The sequence below is a fragment of the Streptopelia decaocto genome, assembly GCF_964273445.1.
Source record: "Streptopelia decaocto genome assembly, chromosome: 2".
NCBI lineage: Eukaryota > Metazoa > Chordata > Aves > Columbiformes > Columbidae > Streptopelia > Streptopelia decaocto.
The window spans coordinates 163048232-163068335 of NC_138655.1; the positions used below are offsets into that span (position 1 = coordinate 163048232).

General features: G+C 61.9%; 1 protein-coding gene across 2 annotated transcripts; it reads left to right on the forward strand.

The window, feature by feature from the left end:
• Positions 1-304: 304 nt before the first annotated feature.
• PTPN23 (protein tyrosine phosphatase non-receptor type 23) lies at positions 305-19966 on the forward strand. Of its 2 annotated transcripts, none has more exons than XM_082046519.1 (25): positions 305-419; positions 2821-2895; positions 3652-3779; positions 3977-4053; positions 5461-5510; positions 7649-7780; positions 8104-8184; positions 9021-9152; positions 9364-9411; positions 9659-9715; positions 10619-10677; positions 11117-11196; positions 11408-11522; positions 11969-12034; positions 12374-12519; positions 13364-13684; positions 14510-14664; positions 14777-14928; positions 15110-15289; positions 15478-17719; positions 18366-18550; positions 18763-18867; positions 18959-19097; positions 19191-19304; positions 19374-19966. In XM_082046519.1, the coding sequence occupies exons 1-25, from the start codon at positions 336-338 to the stop codon at positions 19902-19904; spliced, it is 5454 nt and encodes a 1817-aa protein (XP_081902645.1). In that variant the 5' UTR covers positions 305-335; the 3' UTR covers positions 19905-19966. The 2 variants fall into 2 exon arrangements, with proteins under 2 accessions (XP_081902645.1, XP_081902646.1); XM_082046520.1 differs by having other exon boundaries at positions 18369-18550.
• The last annotated feature ends 138 nt before the right edge of the window (positions 19967-20104 follow it).

The window sequence follows — 20104 nt, forward strand, 5'->3', positions numbered from 1 at the left end:
CCCGGTGCCCTCAGGCCTGCACTAGGCCCGGGCTGACTGGGCACGGTCGTTGCCATAGGAACCGCCGGTGCCTTCCGGGGGGGCGGGGCGTTGCCACGGCAACACCCGTTTCCCCCTATCAGCGAGCGCGGTGTCGCCATGGGAACAACCCTCGCCCCGCCTTCAGGGGGCGGGCGCAGCGTCGCCATGGGAACGCCTCGGTGAGGGCGGGGCGTCGCCATGGGAACGGCACCTCATAGGGCGCGGCGGCACCGGAAGGGGCGTGGCTGGGCGGGAGGACTCGGTTTCCCGTGAGGCCCCGCGGCGGCGGGCGGTTCCGGCGGGCGCAGGCCGGGATGGAGGCCGTGCCCCGCATGCCCATGATCTGGCTGGACCTCAAGGAGGCCGGGGAGTTCGCCTTCAACGCCGCCGTCAAGAAGGTGGGGCTGGGGTCGGGGCGCGGGGAGGAAGCGGCCGGGGCCTGTGAGGGACCCGAGGAGGGCGGGTGGGGCCTGTGAGGGGCGGGGCGGGAGCGGCCTGTGAGGGGCCTGTGAGGGAGGGGGGTGTTTGTGAGGGAGAGGAGGGGTCTGCGAGGGGTGTTTGGGGCCTTTGAGGGCTCTTTGGGGCCTTTGAGGGGTGTTTGGGATCTGTGAGGGCTCTCTGGGGTCTGTGAAGGAGAGAAGTGCTTGGGGAGGGGGATCTGTGAGAGAGGGGAGTGCTTGAGGGGTGGGGAATAGGGGCATCGGGGAGCTCCATGAGGGTTATTTGGGGTCTGTGAGGGGGAGGAGTGCTTGGAGGGGAGAGAGTGAGTCTCTGGGGTCTGTGAGGGATGAGAATGCTTGGGGTGTGTGTTCGAGGGGTCACTGGCTCCTGGAGGGGTGTGTGGGGTCTGTGAGGATGAGGAGGGCCTGAAAGAGGAAGAGGAGATCTGTGGGGAGTGTTTGGGGTCTGCGAGGAAGGGGGGTGCTTAGGGTGTGGGGCGGGGAGAGGGTGAGGAGTCTTTGGGGTGCAGAGGGTTGGGGATTTTCGGGGCACCCTGGTGGAGCAGGGGCTTGTAGCTGGGGGTGTTGGGGGGGGTGTCTGGCAATGGGGATGACTGGGGCAGGGCTGCGGGGGCACTGGACAGGCAGGGCCCTGGGGGGCTCTGGGTGTGGTGGGGCAGAGAGACAGGGGGAGCAAGGCCAAGAGCCTGTCTGTGCCACATCACCTCCCGGCTCGGCCCTGCCGCCTCCTTAGGGCTGCGGGACCTTCCTCCCAGGGCCAGCGGGTCCAGAGAGTTTAGGGAAGGGGGAGTCCCCACCCCAGCCGCATCGGGGATGAGCGGTGAGTTGGCAAGTCCGTCCCCGCCGCATGTGACTGCGCTGACTCCCGAGTCACTGGCTCCGGCGTTACAAACGCTGCGGCTGGTGTCGTTAGGAGATCCAGGGTGGCGATGGCCGAGCCCTCGTATCTCTGTTCCCTCTGCTCTTGTGTCAAAGCGGGGAACTGGGGAGCGGGGATCCGGTTCTCCCACCACCAGCAGCCCAGGCTGGCTGATCCTCCGTCAGCTAAAAGCCCCCAGCCCTTCGCAACACCATCAGAGGGAAGCTGAGAATTCGGTGGGTGCGAGGTGACAGGCTCCTTCCTCTGCAGTGGACACGACCTGTCCCCAGCAGGGTCTGACCCGATGGCTTAAGGGAGCTGAAGTGCTTAACAAAGCCGCTGTAAACAAGCTCCACCTATGGCCAGCGCTTCCTAGTGCTGCCTCCGGATGAAAATCATGATTTATTGATGTGGAAGGAGGATGGGGGGGGCGGTTTCTGCATTCATGCCACCGCCTGCATCCCACCCCATGGCTTTTTGGGGTGCTGAGGGGGCTGGTGTCCTGCTGGACCCCAGCAGCAGCATTAGTGTGACAGGGACGTCCCTGCAGCGGGAGGAAGGGTGACCCAGCTGAGTCATGCCGTGCGGGCTGGGACAAGGTGCGGCAGCCGTCCGTGGTGCCACCTCATGGGAGCTGTGGCAGAGGGGACAGTGGCCTCCAGTTCCGAGCTGGGCCTGAGGGACGGTGACTTATCAAAAGTGGCTTGTTCAGGGCATTTTTGTGTACGGCAGCATTTGTGTGTGTTTTGTGAGCCAGGGGGTGTTTGATGGAAACACGCATGTGGGAAGTGGTGGGGAGTAGAAACCCGGCGCCCTGTTTGAAACAGAGTGGGAGGAGAGGAAACTTCCCTCCTTTCTCCAGCACTGAGTGGCCTTAACCTTGAGCTTAAGTGCCAGAGGGCACAGGCAGCCCTTCAAATGTCCCCAAGGTCCCTTAGCTTGGCAGTTCTGGGTCCCGGCCGTGCCTGGCGCTGTCGGGGAGGTGGAGGATCCCTGCCCGGACCCTCAGAGGATCCCAAACTGCTTGCAGTCGGGCAGCGCCATGTTTCCCAATGCTGTTGTGATCAGAGAAATATGGAGGTCCCTTCCAATCCCTAACATTCTATGATTCTGTGATTTTGTGAAACCCTTGCCAGAGGCAGGTTTGGGGAGATGGAACCTCGGACCTCACGGCCCCTCGATTCCAGATTTTCTGCCCCAACTCTGAGGTCCCTGTTGGCTCCTGGCACATGTTGCATTGGTGCCTCTCCCTGGAGTGGTGTTTCCACAGGACCTTGCACCCCGACTTTGCATTATACTGAGGTTCAGTGGGAGCCGGGCAAGGTTTTGGGGGCAAACGAGCCCCTCCACACTGCCAGCCCCATTGCAGGGGTTTCTCCCAGGCTTTCCCAGAGAGCTACTAGTTGTTGCTCCGGCGTGAGGCTGGGAAGGTGGCTCTGGGTGTCAGGGTGAGCTCTTACCCCTCTCTTCCTCTTCCAGTTTGTCCTGAAGAACTATGGGGAGAACCCAGAGAATTACAATGAGGAGCTGCGGAAGCTGGAGCAGCTCCGACAGGTAAGCCGGGCTTTGTCCCGAACCCCTCGCAGTGCCACTGGGATCTGCCAGAGTTCAACCGGGGGAGCTGGTTCATCAAGGACACGTCCCGGTTCCCACCACCTCCCCACGCCAGGAGCTGCGCCAAAACACCGCCGTGGCTGCTCCTCTTCCTCACTGGTGGTCCAAGAACGAGGCTTTTGGCAAGGAGTGTGCAGGGTTGGGTATTAGGGCTCTGCTGTATCCGCCTTCCGGAATTTGGGGGGGTTTGTGTTGATTTCAAGTTCCTTTTTGGGGAAAGAATCGCCTGAGGTCTTTGCAGGGAAGACATCAACCCTTTGCTCTCAGCTGCAGAGCTCAAATGCTTGTGTTAGTCACTGAGCAGGTTGGAGGCCCTGGGCAGCTGGTACTTGAGCCACAGGTGGCAAAACCAGCTGGAGAGGGTCAGAGACTCTCCCCGAGCCAGCACCAGTGCCAGTTTGTGCCGCACTGTGGGTTTTGTAGTGAGGCTGTAAGCCCAATGTGCAAAGTGGAGTTTCATCCCCAAACCGGTTGCTCTGGATCCATAAAGCTGCTCCCTCCAGCCTCATTTTTAGGCGAACAGACCTGTTTTTCTGCTTCATCTCATGGCCAGCTGCCGATGCTGGGTTCTGGCCATGCCCTCCTGTCCACAGATCTCACCGCGAGTCAGACCAGTGCCTATTCCTGCCCAATGCGTCACCCTGAGTGTGGTCCTGTCCCCGGGGCAGCCTCTTCCTCTTCCTTTCTCCCCTCCAGAGCGCTGTCAATGTCCCCCGGGACTTCGAGGGCTGCAGCACACTGCGCAAATACTTCGGTCAGCTCCACTACCTGCAGAGCCGCATCCCCATGGGCGCCGAGCAGGAGGCGGCAGTGCCCATCGCGTGGTGAGTGTGGCATCTGTGCAGTTATAAAGCCAAAACTGCCTGGAGTGCAGCGTCCCGCTGCTGCAGGCACCTTGGTTGGATGCCTGTGGAGAACACCAGGCAGGAGGGTCCCTGGCAAACCCTTCTGGCATGTGGCTTGTGCCCAGTAACACCAGTGCCTCCATCTACAGCTGGTAACTGGGCTTCTCTCCTTGCAGGACTGAGATCTTCTCAGGCAAGACGGTGACACATGAGGATATCAAGTACGAGCAGGCGTGTATCCTCTACAATCTGGGTAAGGGCCTGGAGACCGGCTGCTTCGTAGAATCACAGAATTGTTTTGGTCGGAAAAGACCCTGAAGCTCATCAAATCAAACTGTTCCCCCACCCCTGGCACTGCCCCATGTCCTGAGAACCTCATGTCCGTCTGTCCAGCCCTCCAGGGATGGTGACTCCAGCACTGCCCTGGGCAGCCTGTTCCAATGCCCCACAGCCCTTTGGGGAAGAAATTGTTCCCCAGATCCAACCTCAACCTCCCCTGGTGCAACTTGAGGCCGTTTCTTTGTGTCCCTGTCTCCCCTCAGCTCCTGTTCTCCAGCTGAACCCCCCAGGTCCCTCAGCCGCTCCCATCACACTTGTGCTCCAGCCCCTCACCAGCTCCGTTCCCTTCTCTCCACTCGCTCCAGCACCTCAAGGTCTTTCTTGGTGCGAGGGACCCAAAACTGCCCCCAGGATTTGAGGTTTGGCCTGCCCAGGTCCCAGCACAGGGACGCTCGCTGCCCTGGGCCTGCTGGCCACACCAGTGCTGGTACAAGCCAGGATGCTTGTGGCCTTTTTGGCCACTTGGGCAGACACCGGGGCTGGTGCTCAGCGTCAGATCTCACCAGAACTTGACTTTGTCTCCCCTCTGTCCCTCCTGGTCATGCGCTGCCCCGCGTTGCGCTCAGAAGTTGCGCGAAGGAGGGTGACGTTGGGTTGTGACATTATAAACGCACTTTCTGGCGCAGCAACAGCCGCAGTTGGGCTTTGCCCAGCTCACCCCCTGCCCCGTCCCTGCAAAAACTACAGATGGCTGTGAAACCAGCAAATCTCACCCTTGGGCCCCTCCCTTGCTCTCCAGCCATGGACAATCATGGCTCAGAGTCGGGGGGGGTTTTTGGGGGTGTCACTCAGCCACTGGACACTTAATGCAGCTCCACTCTCCCAGCTGACCGCACATGGGTTTAGCTTAAACCACACACAGGGTGTAGCTTAAACCACACACAAGTTTAGCTTAAAGCTAAGTATGTGCAGGGCCACACACTCTGCAGCATAAGGCAGTGGGAGCCAGCGTGGTGCCCAGGTCCCTTTTGAGAAGTGTCTGCTCCCTAAAAATTGTAGAAAGACACTTGTTAAGCCAGGATGGTGTTAGATACTCACTTTTTAATCCTTATATACTCACTTTTTAATACCAAGGGTTTATTTCCAGCCTGGGACTCTCCTGTGCTGGATGACTGATGTGCGTGGTCGTTCATACCAGTGCACCCCAAGTGCCACGTTCCCCACATCCCTCTGGCACTGTGAGCCAGTTGGGTGCTGCTGGGTGCCCCTGGCCATCTCACCACAGGTTTAGGCTTCTCCTACAAGACCCCCGGTGTCCAGGAGTGGTGAGGGGGCCTGGCAGAGTCCCCTCATCCCCTGAGCCACTGTCCTTTCTCCGCAGGTGCACTGCACTCTATGCTGGGCGCCATGGACAAGCGAGTGTCTGAGGAGGTAACAATCCCCCGCGTCCTCCCGTGGCGACTTCTTTTCTCTCCTGTGGGGTTAACAGCCGAGCATGAAGGACTTCTCCTCCATGCCCTGGGTGGTGACAAGGCTCTTGGTGTCACACACCAGCTCAGAGTGACTGCTGTCACCTAGTAGAGTGTTACAAGGGGCCACCCTCTCATGGTTGTGTCTGTCCCTGCTCTGGTGACACTCCGCCTGCTCGCTGGCAGACCCTCCTCCCTCAGGAGGGACAGATCTTGTTGTCCCCAGAGCAGGGTTCTGTACCTGGTGTGCATACAAATGAGCCAGATTAGCACACAGAGATGAGGTTTTGTTTGGTACGGAGTTGTGCAGGTCTGGATGCTGGAATAAAGCCAGCAGGCCAGCAAGAAAAGTAATGGGCATTATGGGCAAAATTGCATATTGCATTACATAGTCCTTTTAGTGTATAATGAGCAACATCCAGCTAAAGGACACTTTATCCAACAGTGTCAAGATATGTGTTAGAGTGACTCAGCTAATTGCACGGCTTCAAAATGTCTAAAGCTGCAAGGTCAGGAGTGGCTTCACCAAGGGCAAGTTGTGCTTGACCAACCTCATAGCTTTTTGTGAAGACATAACGAGGTGGATAGATGATGGCAGAGCGGTGGATGTGGTCTGCCTTGACTTGAGTGAGGCATTTGACGCCATCTCCCACAGCATCCTCACAGCTGAACTGAGGGAATGCGGTCTGGATGAGCGGGTATTGAGGTGGACAGTGAACTGGCTGAAGGGAAGAAGCCAGAGAGTCGTGGTCAATGGGGCGGAGTCCAGCTGAGGCCTGTACCCAGTGCAGTGCCTCAGGGGGCAGTGCTGGCACCAGTACTATTCAACGTATTCATCAATGATTTGGATGAGGGAACAGAGTGACTGTCAGCAAGTTTGCTGGTGACACCAAGCTGGGAGCAGTGGTGACACTGGAAGCTGTGCTGCCATCAGAGACCTGGACAGGCTGGAGAGCTGGGCGGGGAAAAATGTAATGAAATAGAACAAGGGCAAGTGTAGGGTCTTGAATCTGGGCAGGAACAGCCCAGGTTCCAGTGTAAGTTGGGGAATGAGCTGTTGGAGAGCAGTGTAGGGGAAAGGGAGCTGGGGGTCCTGGGGACAGCAGGGTGACCATGAGCCAGCACTGGGCCCTTGTGGCCAGGAAGCCAATGGGACCTGGGGTGGATTAGAAGGGGGTGGTCAGTAGGTCAGAGAGGTTCTCCTGCCCCTCTGCTCTGCCCTGGGGAGACCACACCTGGAATCTTGTGTCCAGTTGTGGCCCCTCAGTTCCAGCAGGACAGGGAACTGCTGCAGAGAGTCCAGCGCAGCCACCAAGATGCTGGAGGGAGTGGAGCATCTCCCGTGTGAGGAAAGGCTGAGGGAGCTGGGGCTCTGGAGCTGGACAAGAGGAGACTGAGGGGGGACTCATTGCTGGGGATCAATATGGAAAGGGGGAGTGTCAGGAGGATGGAGCCAGGCTCTTCTGGTGACAACCAGGGACAGGACAAGGGGCAATGGGTGCAAACTGGAACACAGGAGGTTCCACTTGAATATGAGAAGCAACTTGTTTGGGGTGAGGGTGGCAGAGCCTGGCCCAGGCTGCCCAGGGAGGTTGTGGAGTCTCCTTCTGTGCAGACATTCCAACCCCCTGGACACCTTCCTGTGTAACCTCAGCTGGGTGTTCCTGCTCCATGGGGGGATTGCACTGGATGAGCTTTCCAGGGCCCTCCCAACCCCTGACATTCTATGATTCTCAGTCTCTGTAGTTTGTGATCAGGTGTTTTGCAAGTCACTCTTTGTTATATGAGCTGACCGACCTAAAACTGAAAAGATTTACATATCTTTAGTTTAGTCGTTGCAGGTAGGATTCATTCTTTTGAGCGATGACAACAATCTGATGCTATTTGAAGCACACACGGAGCTTTTTAGAGCCCTGGGGACTCACCCCAGGCTTCTGGTGGCTGCTTTTTGGGGTCTTGGAGGAGGCAGGAAGCATCAAACCACCACCATCGCCCCAACGCCCCGTGTGAAAGGCGGCAGCTGTTTTTCCAGTCTTCTCTACACGTTTCTGGTGTCCGGCAGCATGTGTAGGCCCGACACGCATCCTCCTGTCCCCTCAGGGCATGAAGGTTTCCTGCACCCACTTCCAGTGCGCGGCCGGCGCATTCACATACCTGCGCGATCACTTCCCCCACTCCTACAGCGTGGACATGAGTCACCAGATCCTCAGCCTCAACATCAACCTCATGCTGGTAGGAACTGGGCTCTGCCACTCTCAGGGTGCTGGTGACACTGGGATGGCTTCTTGTGTGTGTCAGGGGCAGCTGCTGCTTGACTGGGAGAGGGTTGTTTGGGGGCTTGGGGTGCTGTGGGCAAGAGGGGATCCCTCCCGTCGGGGAAGGAGGTTTGGGGAGGTAGCGAGAAAGAGGAGGGAAGGCTCTGGCCATCCCTTGGGGCTGGTGGTGACTGTGCTTGACTGATCCCTCAAGAAAGCGGCTGTAGCTGAGGGGTCCTGGCGCTGGTTTGGACACTGAGGTGTCATGAAAACTGAATATTCCCCTCTGCTCTCCGGCAGGGCCAGGCGCAGGAGTGTCTCCTGGAGAAATCCATGCTGGACAACAGGAAGAGTTTCCTGGTGGCGCGGATCAGTGCCCAGGTGAGCTCCTGGGGGGGAACTCTGCCATGTAAGAGGCTCCGGAGGTACGCGGTGACACCCAGAGGGACCAGGAGAAGTGGGGTCCTGGAACCTTGGGAAGTTCAGCAAGGCCAGTGCAAGGTCCTGCCCCTGGGTGGGACAATCCCAAACACAACTGCAGGCTGGGGGATGAGGGGATGGGGAGCAGCCCTGCGGAGAAGGACTTGGGGACACTGGGGGATGAAAGATGGGAAATGACCCGGCAACATGCGCTGGCAGCCCAGAAACCACCCGAGTCCTGGGCTGTGTCACCAGCAGGTTTGGGGGATCCTGCCCCTCTGCCCCGCTCTGTGAGACCCCCTTGCAGTGCTGCTCCAGCGCTGGGTCCCCAGACAGGACACACGTGGAGCTGCTGGAGAGGGGCCAGAGGAGCCCCAGGAATGACCCGAGGCTGGAACAGCTCTGCTGGGGACAGGTGAGAGAGTTGGGGTGTTCAGCTGGAGAAAAGAAGCTCCGGGGAGACCTTAGTGCGGCCTTTCTGTGCTTAAAAGGGGACAAGAGGAAAGATGAGGACAGAGTTTTGAGCAGGGCCTGTTGTGATAGGACAAGGGGTGATGGTTTTAAATTAAAGGAGGGAGATTCAGGCTGGACATGAGGAAGGAATTGTTGGCCTGAGGGTGGTGAGAGCCTGGCCCAGGTACCCAGAGAGGGGGTGGATGAACCATCCCTGAGACATCCCAGGCCAGGCTGGACGGGGCTCTGAGCACCCTGAGCTGGTGCAGATGTCCCTGTCATGGCAGGGGGGGCACTGGGGGAGCTTTAAGGTCCCTTTCCAAATACTGTCCCTCTCCCCGCAGGTGGTGGATTACTACAAAGAGGCCTGCCGGGCGCTGGAGAACTCGGAGACGGCCTCACTGCTGGGCAAGATCCAGAAGGACTGGAAGAAGCTGGTGCAAATGAAAATCTATTATTTTGCTGCTGTGGCCCATGTAAGTGAGGAGACAAACTGGGGAGGGGGCTGCTTGGCTGTGGCGAGAGGACCTGCCCTGTGATCCCACCCCCATTTTGGGCTGCTGTGGAGCAGTGCTCACCTCAACACGAAGGACGAGGGGGCTTTGGCTGCTCCAGGGCTTTTTTGGCCGTTTCAAAGATTTCCCTCAACTTCAGGAGCTCTGACACCCTTTGTGTGTTTTCTCGCAGCTGCACATGGGAAAACAGGCTGAGGAGCAGCAGAAGTTTGGGGAAAGGGTAAGCACATCCCATCCGGGCTGGGCTCTGGGTCGTGGCTCTGCCCTGAGAGGGTTGAGTCCTGGATGACTGTCACGCTGGTGGCACCGGGGACATGAGTGTGTCACCAGCGATGTCCTCCCTCCCACCAGTGTTTGTGGGTGTTCTCAGCCTCATTACGCTGCAGGAGGCTGCAGCTGGGGATGGTCTTGTGCAAAGCAAAGGGCACCTACTTCTGCACCAGCCCTAATTCCCGGTCTCTCTGCAGGTCATCTACTTCCAGAGCGCTCTGGATAAACTCAACGAAGCGATCAAGCTGGCGAAGGTGCGTTCCGCTCCTTCTCAGAGTGGTAATTGTGGGGTTTTTTCAGAGTTCCTGTACTGATCAGCAGCTCAGGCCAGTGGGATGTCAGAGTGGGAAGATGGGAAATGGTGGCGGTTTAAAAGCTTCCCTTGCTGTTGACTGAGTTGGCAAACCTGTGCTGGCTTCTTAAAGCGTCACTTTGCTCCCTCTGCGACATCCCGAGGCTCCGGCGTCTCCTGGCTGATGGGTCTGCCAGGGCTTTGTAGAGTTAGAATCATTTTGGTTGGAAAAGCCCCTCGAGATCATGGAGTCCAACTGTTACCACACCCCCGGCACTGTCCCATGTCCTGAGAACCTCATGTCCATCTGTCCAGCCCTCCAGGGATGGTGACTCCAGCACTGCCCTGGGCAGCCTGTTCCAATGCCCCACAGCCCTTTGGGGAAGAAATTGTTCCCCACATCCAACCTCAACCTCCCCTGGTGCAACCTGAGGCTGTTTCTTTGTGTCCCTGTCTCCCCTCAGCTCCTGTTCTCCAGCTGAACCCCCCAGGTCCCTCAGCCGCTGCCATCACACTTGTGCTCCAGACAACTCTTGAGAGGGGTTTAGTTTGATTTTAATCGTTCAGGAGCATGTGGGCAGCCCCAGAAGGGCCGTGGGGCTGCAGCAGTCAGCCCTGCGCCTCGGTGGGCTCCCTGCGCACCCCTAGGTTGTCGGGAAACTGAGGACAGACCTGTGGCAGCGTGTGACACTGGGACACAGGATCTGGGGCAGCCTGCAGGCATCTGCATGGGGCACAAGGAAAGGTGGCTGCCGCTGGTTCCCGGGCACACCGGGGCTGCAGCTGTGGCACACGGGGCTGCCACCAGCTGCAGGGCCGGTGACACATGTCCCCTGCCCACACTGACTTGCTCTTGTTCCTGCAGGGCCAGCCAGAAACCGTCCAGGAAGCCCTGAGGTTCACCATGGACGTGATCGGTGGCAAGTGAGTCCCTGTGCAGGGCACCCCTGGATGTGACCGTCCTGCTTCTCTGGGGGCTGGAAATGTCTGGTGGCCACAGCGGCCTGAGAAGTGTCCCCAGTGTCCCATGAGGTGGAAAGAAAGTGGTGGGTTTCTCCAGCGTTGCCCCAGATGCAGAGCCAAGCCAGGGGTGTCCCCAGTGTCTCCTGGGGGAGCATCCCCAGTGTACCTCAAGGTGCAGAGCCAAGCGGAGAGTGTCCCCAGTGTCCCTTGGGGAGCATCCTCAGTGTCCCCCAAGGTGCAGAACCAAGCACCCCGTGCTCCCCAAGGCTCTGGGGATGTGCAGCTGCTGGGAAATCTGCTCTTCACCCTCCCTGGAGCGAGCTCAGGAGAGGCAGAGCCTGATCCCACAGCTCGGGAGCCGGGGGCGCCCTCTGCTCCTCACCAAACTTCTTGTTTGCAGGTACAATTCAGCCAAGAAGGACAATGACTTCATCTACCATGAGGCTGTGCCTGCGCTGGACACCCTGCAGTCCGTGAAAGGTGAGGATGGGCCGTGTCCTCTCCTGCCAGCTCCCACTGGGACATGCGGTGACACCCGGTGAATCCACGGAGGCTCTGGCACCCGTGGGGCCTTCGTGCCATTGTGGGGATCTGCCAGGAGTGAAGGTGTTGAGCACGAGGACTTGTTTTGGGAACAAGCAGCTCGCCGTGCAGGTGTCAGACAGGTGTGTGTTGTGTGTTCGCCCCCCAGGTGCCCCCTTGGTGAAAGCTCTTCCTGTCAACCCCACGGATCCAGCTGTCACCGGCCCCGATATATTTGCCAAACTGGTGCCCATGGCTGCTCACGAGGCCTCGTCCCTCTACAGGTGGGTCCCAGGTGGGCACCGGAGCCAGAAAACCAGCTGGTCATAGAGCTGGGGGTGCAAATCTGTCACCGAGCTGGGGACCTCGAGCACCAGCACCAAGCTGGGGACACAGATCTCCGTCACCAAGCTCAACAAGGAGCCCGTGGCCCAGCGCAGCGTTTCCCCAGGCCGAGGGGAGCTGGAGGGGACCAAACTGGCCGCTCTGGTTTCCTCGGGGAGCCACTGGTGTCCCTGAGTTTTCCCTGGGGCCGACTCCTCTCCAGCATCACTCCTGGCAGCTGGAGCTGCTCTTGCTGCCCCAAAGGGTGCGGGGACAGGCCTGGGGACAGATGAGACTCCGTCCGGTCCTAGCAGGGCTCAGAGCTCTTGTGGTTGACGGTGGAGGTTTCCTCACTCCTGTCACAGCGCTAAAACATTAATTCTTTAATCTTTCTTTTGTCCTCCAGTGAAGAGAAGGCCAAGCTGCTGCGAGACGTGATGGCAAAGATCGAAGCCAAGAATGAAGTGCTGGAGTACGTGTGAGCCGTACCCGAGCGGCGCCCCGGGCGCTTCCTCCCCACGCGGGGTTCTGGGCTCCCTGTCACCTGTCACAGGCGTGTCCCCACTGTCCCTCCTTGGATTTCCCCACCTGACACTGACGGGAGCACAGACATCCCCAATCGGTCACCCTCACGCCAGCTCTGGGGCATCCCCCAGCGCGTTCCAGTCCCAGCGACTGGTCCCCAAATCCACCCTGTGGCTCTGCTCAGGCCATGGGGGGTGACATTGCCCCCCGAGCTGGCTGTGGTTTGGGCTGGGGGGCACCTGGGGGGACTCTGCCACCACTCAGGAGCTTGTTCTGTCCCCCGCAGCCAGTTCATGGACTCCCTGCAGCTGGACCCCGACACAGTGGACAACCTGGACATGTACAGCCACATCCCCCCCGTCCTGATGGAGAAATGCGCCGCACTCAGTGTCCGACCCGACACCGTCAAAAACCTCGTCCAGTCCATGCAGGGTGAGTACACAGGGACACGCAGGGGACATGGGGGTGTCCAGGCTGGCCCTGGGGACACGCTGCTCCCTGCCTGGCGGTGGCGTTGGGAACCGCCACCCCGGTGGCCAGTTCTTTGTCCGTATAAATTACTTCATTTCCAAGTGGTTTTCCTGCTGGCTGCTCATGGGGGATCAGAACAGTTCGGGTTGAAGGACCTTAAAGCTTCCCCCAGTGCCCCCCCTGCCATGACAGGGACATCTGCACCAGCTCAGGGTGCTCAGAGCCCCGTCCAGCCTGGCCTGGGATGTCTCCAGGGATGGTTCATCCACCACCTCTCTGGGCAACCTGCACCCTCAGCATCAAAAATTTCTTCCTGGATGCTGCTTCCTCGCAACCGAGAGAGTCGGTGCTGTCAGAGCCCATTGTGAACATCTCCCCAGCGCAAACAACCCTGAACCCAGCACCAGGTGCTTGGGCTGGGATATCCTTGTCTTTAGGATGAGAGGAAACGGCCTCAAGTTGCGCCAGGGGAGGTTGAGGTTGGATGTGGGGAACAGTTTCTTCCCCAAAGGGCTGTGGGGCATTGGAACAGGCTGCCCAGGGCAGTGCTGGAGTCACCATCCCTGGAGGGTTGGACAGACGGACATGGGGTTCTCAGGACATGGGGCAGTGCTGGGGCTGGGGAAATGGTTTGCTTTGATGATCTTGAGGGGCTTTTCCAACCAAAATGATTCCTTGATTCTCTGCTCACTCATGACCAGATCTATTCTTCAGGCTGCTGGGTCAATGCCTGGTGTCAAGTCTGGAATAAAAAGGCACTGGGAGAGCTCGTAGCCACTGGCTCAGCCCATGTCTCTCCCTGCAGTGCTCTCCGGGGTCTTCACCGACGTGGAAGCTTCTCTGAAGGAGATCCGAGACCTCCTGGAGGAGGACGAGGCTCAGGAGCGGAAACTCCAGGAGCTGCTGGGGAAGGTCCCGGCCCCCCAGGGGTCCCCCCCACCGCCATCCCCGGGGCTGGCCGAGGTCAGCAAGGAGTGCGCCAAGTACCTGGAGGTGCACGAGAAGGCCAGTTTCACCAACACCGAGCTCCACAAGGCCATGAACCTCCACATCGGCAACCTCCGCCTGCTCAGCGGCCCGCTGGAGCAGGTCCGCGCCGCGCTGCCCTCCCCGGCCTTGACTGAAGGTGAGCGGTGCTGCACTCCGGGGAGGTTCCAGTTGTGTTTGTGGCCATCCTGACCTCAAAACTGCACCCTGGGGAGGTTCTGGCCATGCTTATGATCATACTGACCTCAGAACTGCACCCTGGCGAGGTTCTGGCCATGCTTATGATCATACTGACCTCAAAACTGCACCCTGGGGAGGTTCTGGCCATGCTTATGATCATACTGACCTCAAAACTGCACCCTGAGGGGAGTTCTGGCCACGCTCATGGTCATTTTGTCCTCAGAACCACCTCTTGGGGGGGTTTTGGCCATGCTCATGGTCCTCCTGACCTCAGGACTGCAGCCTGAGGAGGTTCTGGCCACACTTATGGTCATCCTGTCCTCAGAACTGCATCTTGGGGGGCTTCTGGCCATGCTCATGGTCACCCTGAGCTCAAAACTGCATCTTGGGGGGGTTCTGGCCATGCTTGTGGTCCTTCTGACCTCAAAACCACACCCTGTTGGGATTCTGGCTATGGTTATGGCCATCCCGACCTCAAAACTGCATTTTATGGGGGTTCTGGCCATGCTCATGGTCAACCTGACCTCAAAACTGGATCTGGTGGGGTTCTGGCCATGTTCGTGGTCCTCCTGACCTCAAAACCGCATCTTGGGAAGGGTCTGGCCATGCTCATGGTCACCCTGACCTCAAAACTGCATCTGGGGGGGTTCTGGCCGTGTTCATGGTCTTCCTGACCTCAAACCCACATCTTGGGGAGGTTCTGGGCCATGCTCATGGTCAATCTGACCTTAAAACCTCACTGTGGGCTGCGGTGCCGCCGCTCAGAACCTCCCTGTCCCCACAGATGACAAGCAGGTTCTGCAGAACCTGAAGCGAATCCTGGGGAAGGTGCAGGAGATGCGGGACCAGCGCATGTCCCTGGAGCAGCAGCTGCGCGAGATGATCCAGAAGGACGACATCACCACCTCCTTGGTCACCACCGACCGCTCCGAGATGAAGGTGGGTGCCAGCCACTGCGTTTGGGGACATCCCGCTAGGGCTGGAGCCCGTCCCAACCTCCCCAACCCCCCCCAGCCACATGCACCCCCTTAAATCCTCCATCTCTCGCCAGAAACTCTTTGAGGAGCAGCTGAAGAAGTATGACCAGATCAAGGTCTACCTGGAGCAGAACCTGGCTGCCCAGGAGAACGTCCTGAAGGCCCTGACGGACGCCAACGTCAAATATGCGGCCGTTCGCAAGGCGCTGGCTGAGGTGGAGCACAAGTGAGTGGGGAGGGGCTTCTCTGGGGGCATTCTGGGTGTCCTGGGGCGGTTCTGGGTGTCCTGGGGGTCAAGGTGCATGGGAACAACCCCCTCCCACCACAGGTGTCCATCCCAGGTGGGTGCTGGTGGGTTCCTCGGGTCCCAGCAGCAGGGCCACCCAGTTTTGGTCGCGTCCCCCCAGGTGGAACACAACCGTCCAGACCTTGGTGGCCTCCTACGAAGCCTATGAGGACCTGATGAAGAAATCGCAGGAGGGGAAGGACTTTTACACCGATCTGGAGGGCAAAGCCACCAAACTGCTGGAGAAAGCCCGCGCCGCCTGCCAAGCCGCCGAGGCCACCAGGCAGCAGATCCTGGAGAAGTAGGTGGTGGCGTCACTGTCACCGAGACACAGGCTGGGGCTGGAGGGGCCGTAAATCTGGGGTTGGGGTCCTTGGTGTGACACCTCCGGGAGGCGGGTGGCACATTTGGGTGCTCCGGGCTGTGGTGGAGGGGTCGGTTTTTGGGGGTGCAGCCCCACGCTGAGCCCCACTGTCCCCCCCCCGGCAGGGAGCTGAAGAAGCAGCCGCCCCCGCGCCCCACGGCCCCCAAACCCGCCCTGCCCAGGAAGGAGCTGGACGCCGGAGCCCTGGACGCCGCGGACCTGGCGGCGCTGCCGGAGCTGCCGGAGGAGCTGCGGGGCCTCCCCCCCGACGTGCTGGCCGGTCACCTGGGCCACCTGCCCCCCGCCGCGCTGCCCCCCGCGCTGCGGCCCCCGCTGCAGCCCCTCGCCCGCTTCCCAGGGCCCCCGCTGCCCCCCGGCCACTATCGGCTGCCGGCGGCGCCCACCGCGGCACCGGGACCCTTCACCGCTGCCGGGGGGACCCCGGGGCCGCTGCTGCCGCCCTCTGCCCACCAGGCTGCCGGGGGGGCTCCCGGCGCGGCCCCGGCCGCTGCTGCACCCCAGCTCTTCCCGGCCCCCCCACTGATGCGAGGCGTGGTCCCAGTACAGCCCAGTACGGTCCCAGTGCAGCCTGGCATGGTCACGGTACAGCCCGGCGTGGTCCCAGTACAGCCCAGTACAGTGCCGGTGCAGCCTGGTGCAGTCTCAGTGCATCCCAGTATGGGACCAGTGCAGCCCAGTACAGTCCCGGTGCAGCCCAGCACGGTCCCAGTGCATCCCAGTGCTGTCCCGGTACAACCCAGTATGGGACCAGCGCAGCCCGGCACAGTCCCAGTACAGCCTGGCACAGTCCCAGTGCATCCCAGTACGGTCCCAGTGCAGCCTGGCTACATGGGCCCCCATGTGCCCCCCCCTCGCTCATCCCCCCAGCACGTTCCCCCTCCGGGCTCAGCCCCCTCCTACGCCCTGGGCCAGCCGGGGATGCCCCCCCCCGCCCCCCTGCGCCCCTCTGCCCTGGGGGCAGCCCCCATGGGTGGCCCTGAGCCCCCCCCGGGCCCCCGTCCAGCCACCACCACGGTGGACAGTGTCCAGGCCCCCATCCCCAGCTGCACCGCGCCCCCCCGCCTCCCCGGCCCCTTCCTGCCCCCCCAGCGCCCGGGGGCCCCCCCGGCCCCCTTCCCCTACGCCCCGGGGGGGCTGCAGCCCTTTGGGCAGCCGGGCCAGCACCCCTTTCCCCCTGGGCAGCACCCCCACACTTTTGCCCCCCCCGCGCAGCTGCAGCCCATGGAGCTGCCCCCTCGGCCCCAGGGGCAGTTCCCCCCAGGCCCCTTCCTGGGGGGCAGAGCCCAAGTCCCGCTGCCCTTCCAGCCCCCAGCCCGGCCCCCGCTGCCCCCCCAGGCCCCCTTTGCCCAGCAGCCCTTCCCCGGGGGGCAGCAGCCCCCGTTACCCCCCCAGATGTACCCCCTCCCCGGGCAGGACAAACTGCCCTTCCCCAGGGCCCCCGGCCAGAGCGGGGCGCCCCCCCAGCCCCTCCACGCCCCGCTGGGGGCGCTGCAGCCGCTGCCCCCCAACTCCCCCGCTCTGCCCTTCTGCCCCAGCCCTGCCCCCCCCGGCACCATGGCCATGGGCCCCCCCGGCCCCCCCCCCGCCAGCCAGCCCGGTCCCCACCACGTCCCCCCCTCTGCCAGCCCCGGCCTGGTGGTCCAGGGTCCCCTGGTCCCCTCCCCGGCGCCCTCCCCACAGCCCCCCCTGCCCATGCAGCCCCCGCCGCTGGTCCCCGGTTCCACCGGCCTGTCCCAGCGTCCCCCCCCCTCCCTGACCCCCGCCCCGGCGCCCGGCGACGTCCCCTTCCAGCGCCAAAGCTCCTCCACCGACGACCTCCTGTCCTCCAGCCCCGAGAGCCAGCACGGGGGCTGCAAGGCGGGCGGGGGGCAGCCCCCCCTGCAGCCCACCAAGGCAGACGCCCAGGACGGGCAGAAGCCCCGGGCGGTGCAGCTGATCGAGAACGACCCCTACGAGCAGCCCGAGCGGCTGCGGCGGCTGCTGGCGGAGCTGGAGCGGTTCCGCGCGCTGCTGGAGCGCCCGGGGGAGCTGGACGGCGTCTGGAAGGAGCTGCAGGACGCGCAGGAGCGCGACGCGCGCCAGCTCTCCATCGCCATCGCCCGCTGCTACTCCATGAAGAACCGGCACCAGGACATCATGCCCTATGACAGGAACCGCGTGGTGCTGCGCTCGGGGAAGGACGATTACATCAACGCCAGCCGCGTGGAGGACCTGTCGCCCTACTGCCCCACCGTCATCGCCACGCAGGCCCCGCTGCTGGGCACCGCCGCCGACTTCTGGCTCATGATCTACGAGCAGAAGGTCTCGGTCGTCGTCATGTTGGTGTCGGAGCAGGAGCTGGACAAGGTAACGGCCTCGAGCTGGAAACGCATTAAACTGGGGGAGGTCGAGGTTGGATCTTTGGAACTGTCCTGGGGGCAGTTTTGGGCCCCTCACACCAAGAAAGGCCTTGAGATGCTGGAGCGAGTGGAGAGAAGGGAACGGAGCTGGTGAGGGGCTGGAGCACAAGTGTGATGGAGTGGCTGAGGGACCTGGGGGGTTCAGCTGGAGAACAGGAGCTGAGGGGAGACAGGGACACAAAGAAACGGCCTCAAGTTGCGCCAGGGGAGGTTGAGGTTGGATCTGGGGAACAATTTCTTCCCCAAAGGGCTGTGGGGCATTGGAACAGGCTGCCCAGGGCAGTGCTGGAGTCACCAGCCCTGGAGGGCTGGACAGACGGACATGAGGTTCTCAGGACATGGGGCAGTGCTGGGGTGGGTTATGGTTGGACTCCATGATCTTGAGGGGCTTTTCCAACCAAATAACTCAGTGATTCTAAAGTAGACCCATCCCTGGGGCCAGGCCTGGGGCCCACCCCTCACCCCCCTCCTGCGCTGGGGTCACTGCACAGCAGCTCCAGCCCCTGCTGGGGACCAGGGAGGGACAGGAGCATCAGCTGGGGAGGGTGTTAGAGGGTCACCCTCCCGACGGCTCCCCCCGTGTCCCCCCACAGCAGAAGGTGCTGCGGTACTTCCCCCCGGAGCGGGGCCAGCCCGTGGTGCAGGGACCCATCACCCTCATCCTCACGGGGCTCAAGGTCACCCCCACGCACGTGGAGCGCATGATCACGCTGCAGTACCGCGACCAGAGCCTCAAGCGCACCGTGGTGCACCTGCAGTTCACCTCCTGGCCCGAGCTGTAAGATGGGGGGAGCACGGGGGCGGGTGGGAGCTTGGTGGGGCGGGGGGGGGTCCTGCTGTGGTTCGGGGGAGCCCTGTGGGACCCCTTGGCTGGTGGGGGTTCCAGCGTGGGGTGTTTGGGGAGCACCGGTTCCTCGTGGGGGGGTTGAGAGTGGGAGCTCCACCCTAATAAGTGTCTCCCCCCACCCCTAAATGCCCGTCCCCCCCCAGGGGCCTGCCTGACAGCAAGGGGAGCCTCCTGCGCTTCATCCAGGAGGTGCACGGCCACTACCTGCACCAGCGCCCCCTGCACACCCCCATCGTTGTGCACTGCAGGTGAGCAGACTGGGGGTTCCCATGGGGCTGGGGGGTACCTCCCCACCCCCCCAGGCGTGTCACAGCGGGGGGGCCGGGGGTGTCTCCGCAGCTCCGGGGTGGGGCGCACCGGCGCGTTCTGCCTGCTGTACGCGGCCGTGCAGGAGCTGGAGGCGGGGAACGGCATCCCCGACCTGGCGCAGCTGGTGCAGCGGATGCGGCGGCAGCGCAAGCACATGCTGCAGGAGAAGGTACGGGGGGGCCTGGGCAGGGGGCTGGAGCCCCCTGGGAGTGCGGGGGTGGCACCTGCCTTCATCTTCTTCTTCCTCCTCCTCCTCCTGCAGCTGCACCTGAAGTTCTGCTACGAGGCCGTCCTGCTGCACGCTGAGCAGCTGCTGCACCGCCACGGCGTGGGCGGCCCCGCTGTCCCCAAGGCCACCAACAGTGCCTCCCCCAAGGTGGGTACAGAGGGAGGGGGCTGGAGGGGTCTCTCCCCCGCCCAGGCTCACGGGGCGTCTCTCCCACAGCAATACGTCCCTCAGGACCCCCAGGACCTGGTGCTGGGGGGGGATGTCCCCATCAGCTCCATCCAGGCCACCATCGCCAAGCTCAGCATCAAGCCCGGGGGGGTCAGCGGGGAGCCAGGGGGGGGCTGGATGCCCGATCCTGCCCCCCCACCTGATGCTGTGGACACGGAGACGACAGCGGCGCTTCCTGACGGCGTGATGGATGCAATCAGGGTCCCCGAGCCCTCCCCGCCGCAGCCCCCTGTCCCCGAGCCTCCCGCTGACCCTGAGAGCAGCAACCACATTGTGGAGACCCCCGAGGTGCCGGGGGGGGAACCGGTGCCCCCCCCCGCCGCCCCCCTGTCGTCGCTGGAGCTGCTGGCGTCGCTGACGCCCGAGGCCTTCACGCTGGACGCGTCCCTCAAGGGCAAGCAGCGCATGAACAAGCAGAACTTCCTGCAGGCGCAGCCGGGCGAGGGGCTGTGGGGCCCCCGGCCCAGCGACGACCCCCTCAGCATGCTCGACCCCCTCTGGACGCTCAACAAGACGTGAGGCGGGGGGGTGTCCCCCCCAGACCCAGCACTGCAGGTGCTGCCGTACCTGGTCGCCCCGGTTTGGGACGCGAGCGGTGGGTGGGGGGCACTGGTGGGGTATGGGGGGGTCCTGCCTTCCCCTGCCCTCCCGAGTCTCTGCTTTGTACAGGTGTCCCCACATTCTTTGACTCCACTTAGAACTGATTTTTTTTTCAGCTC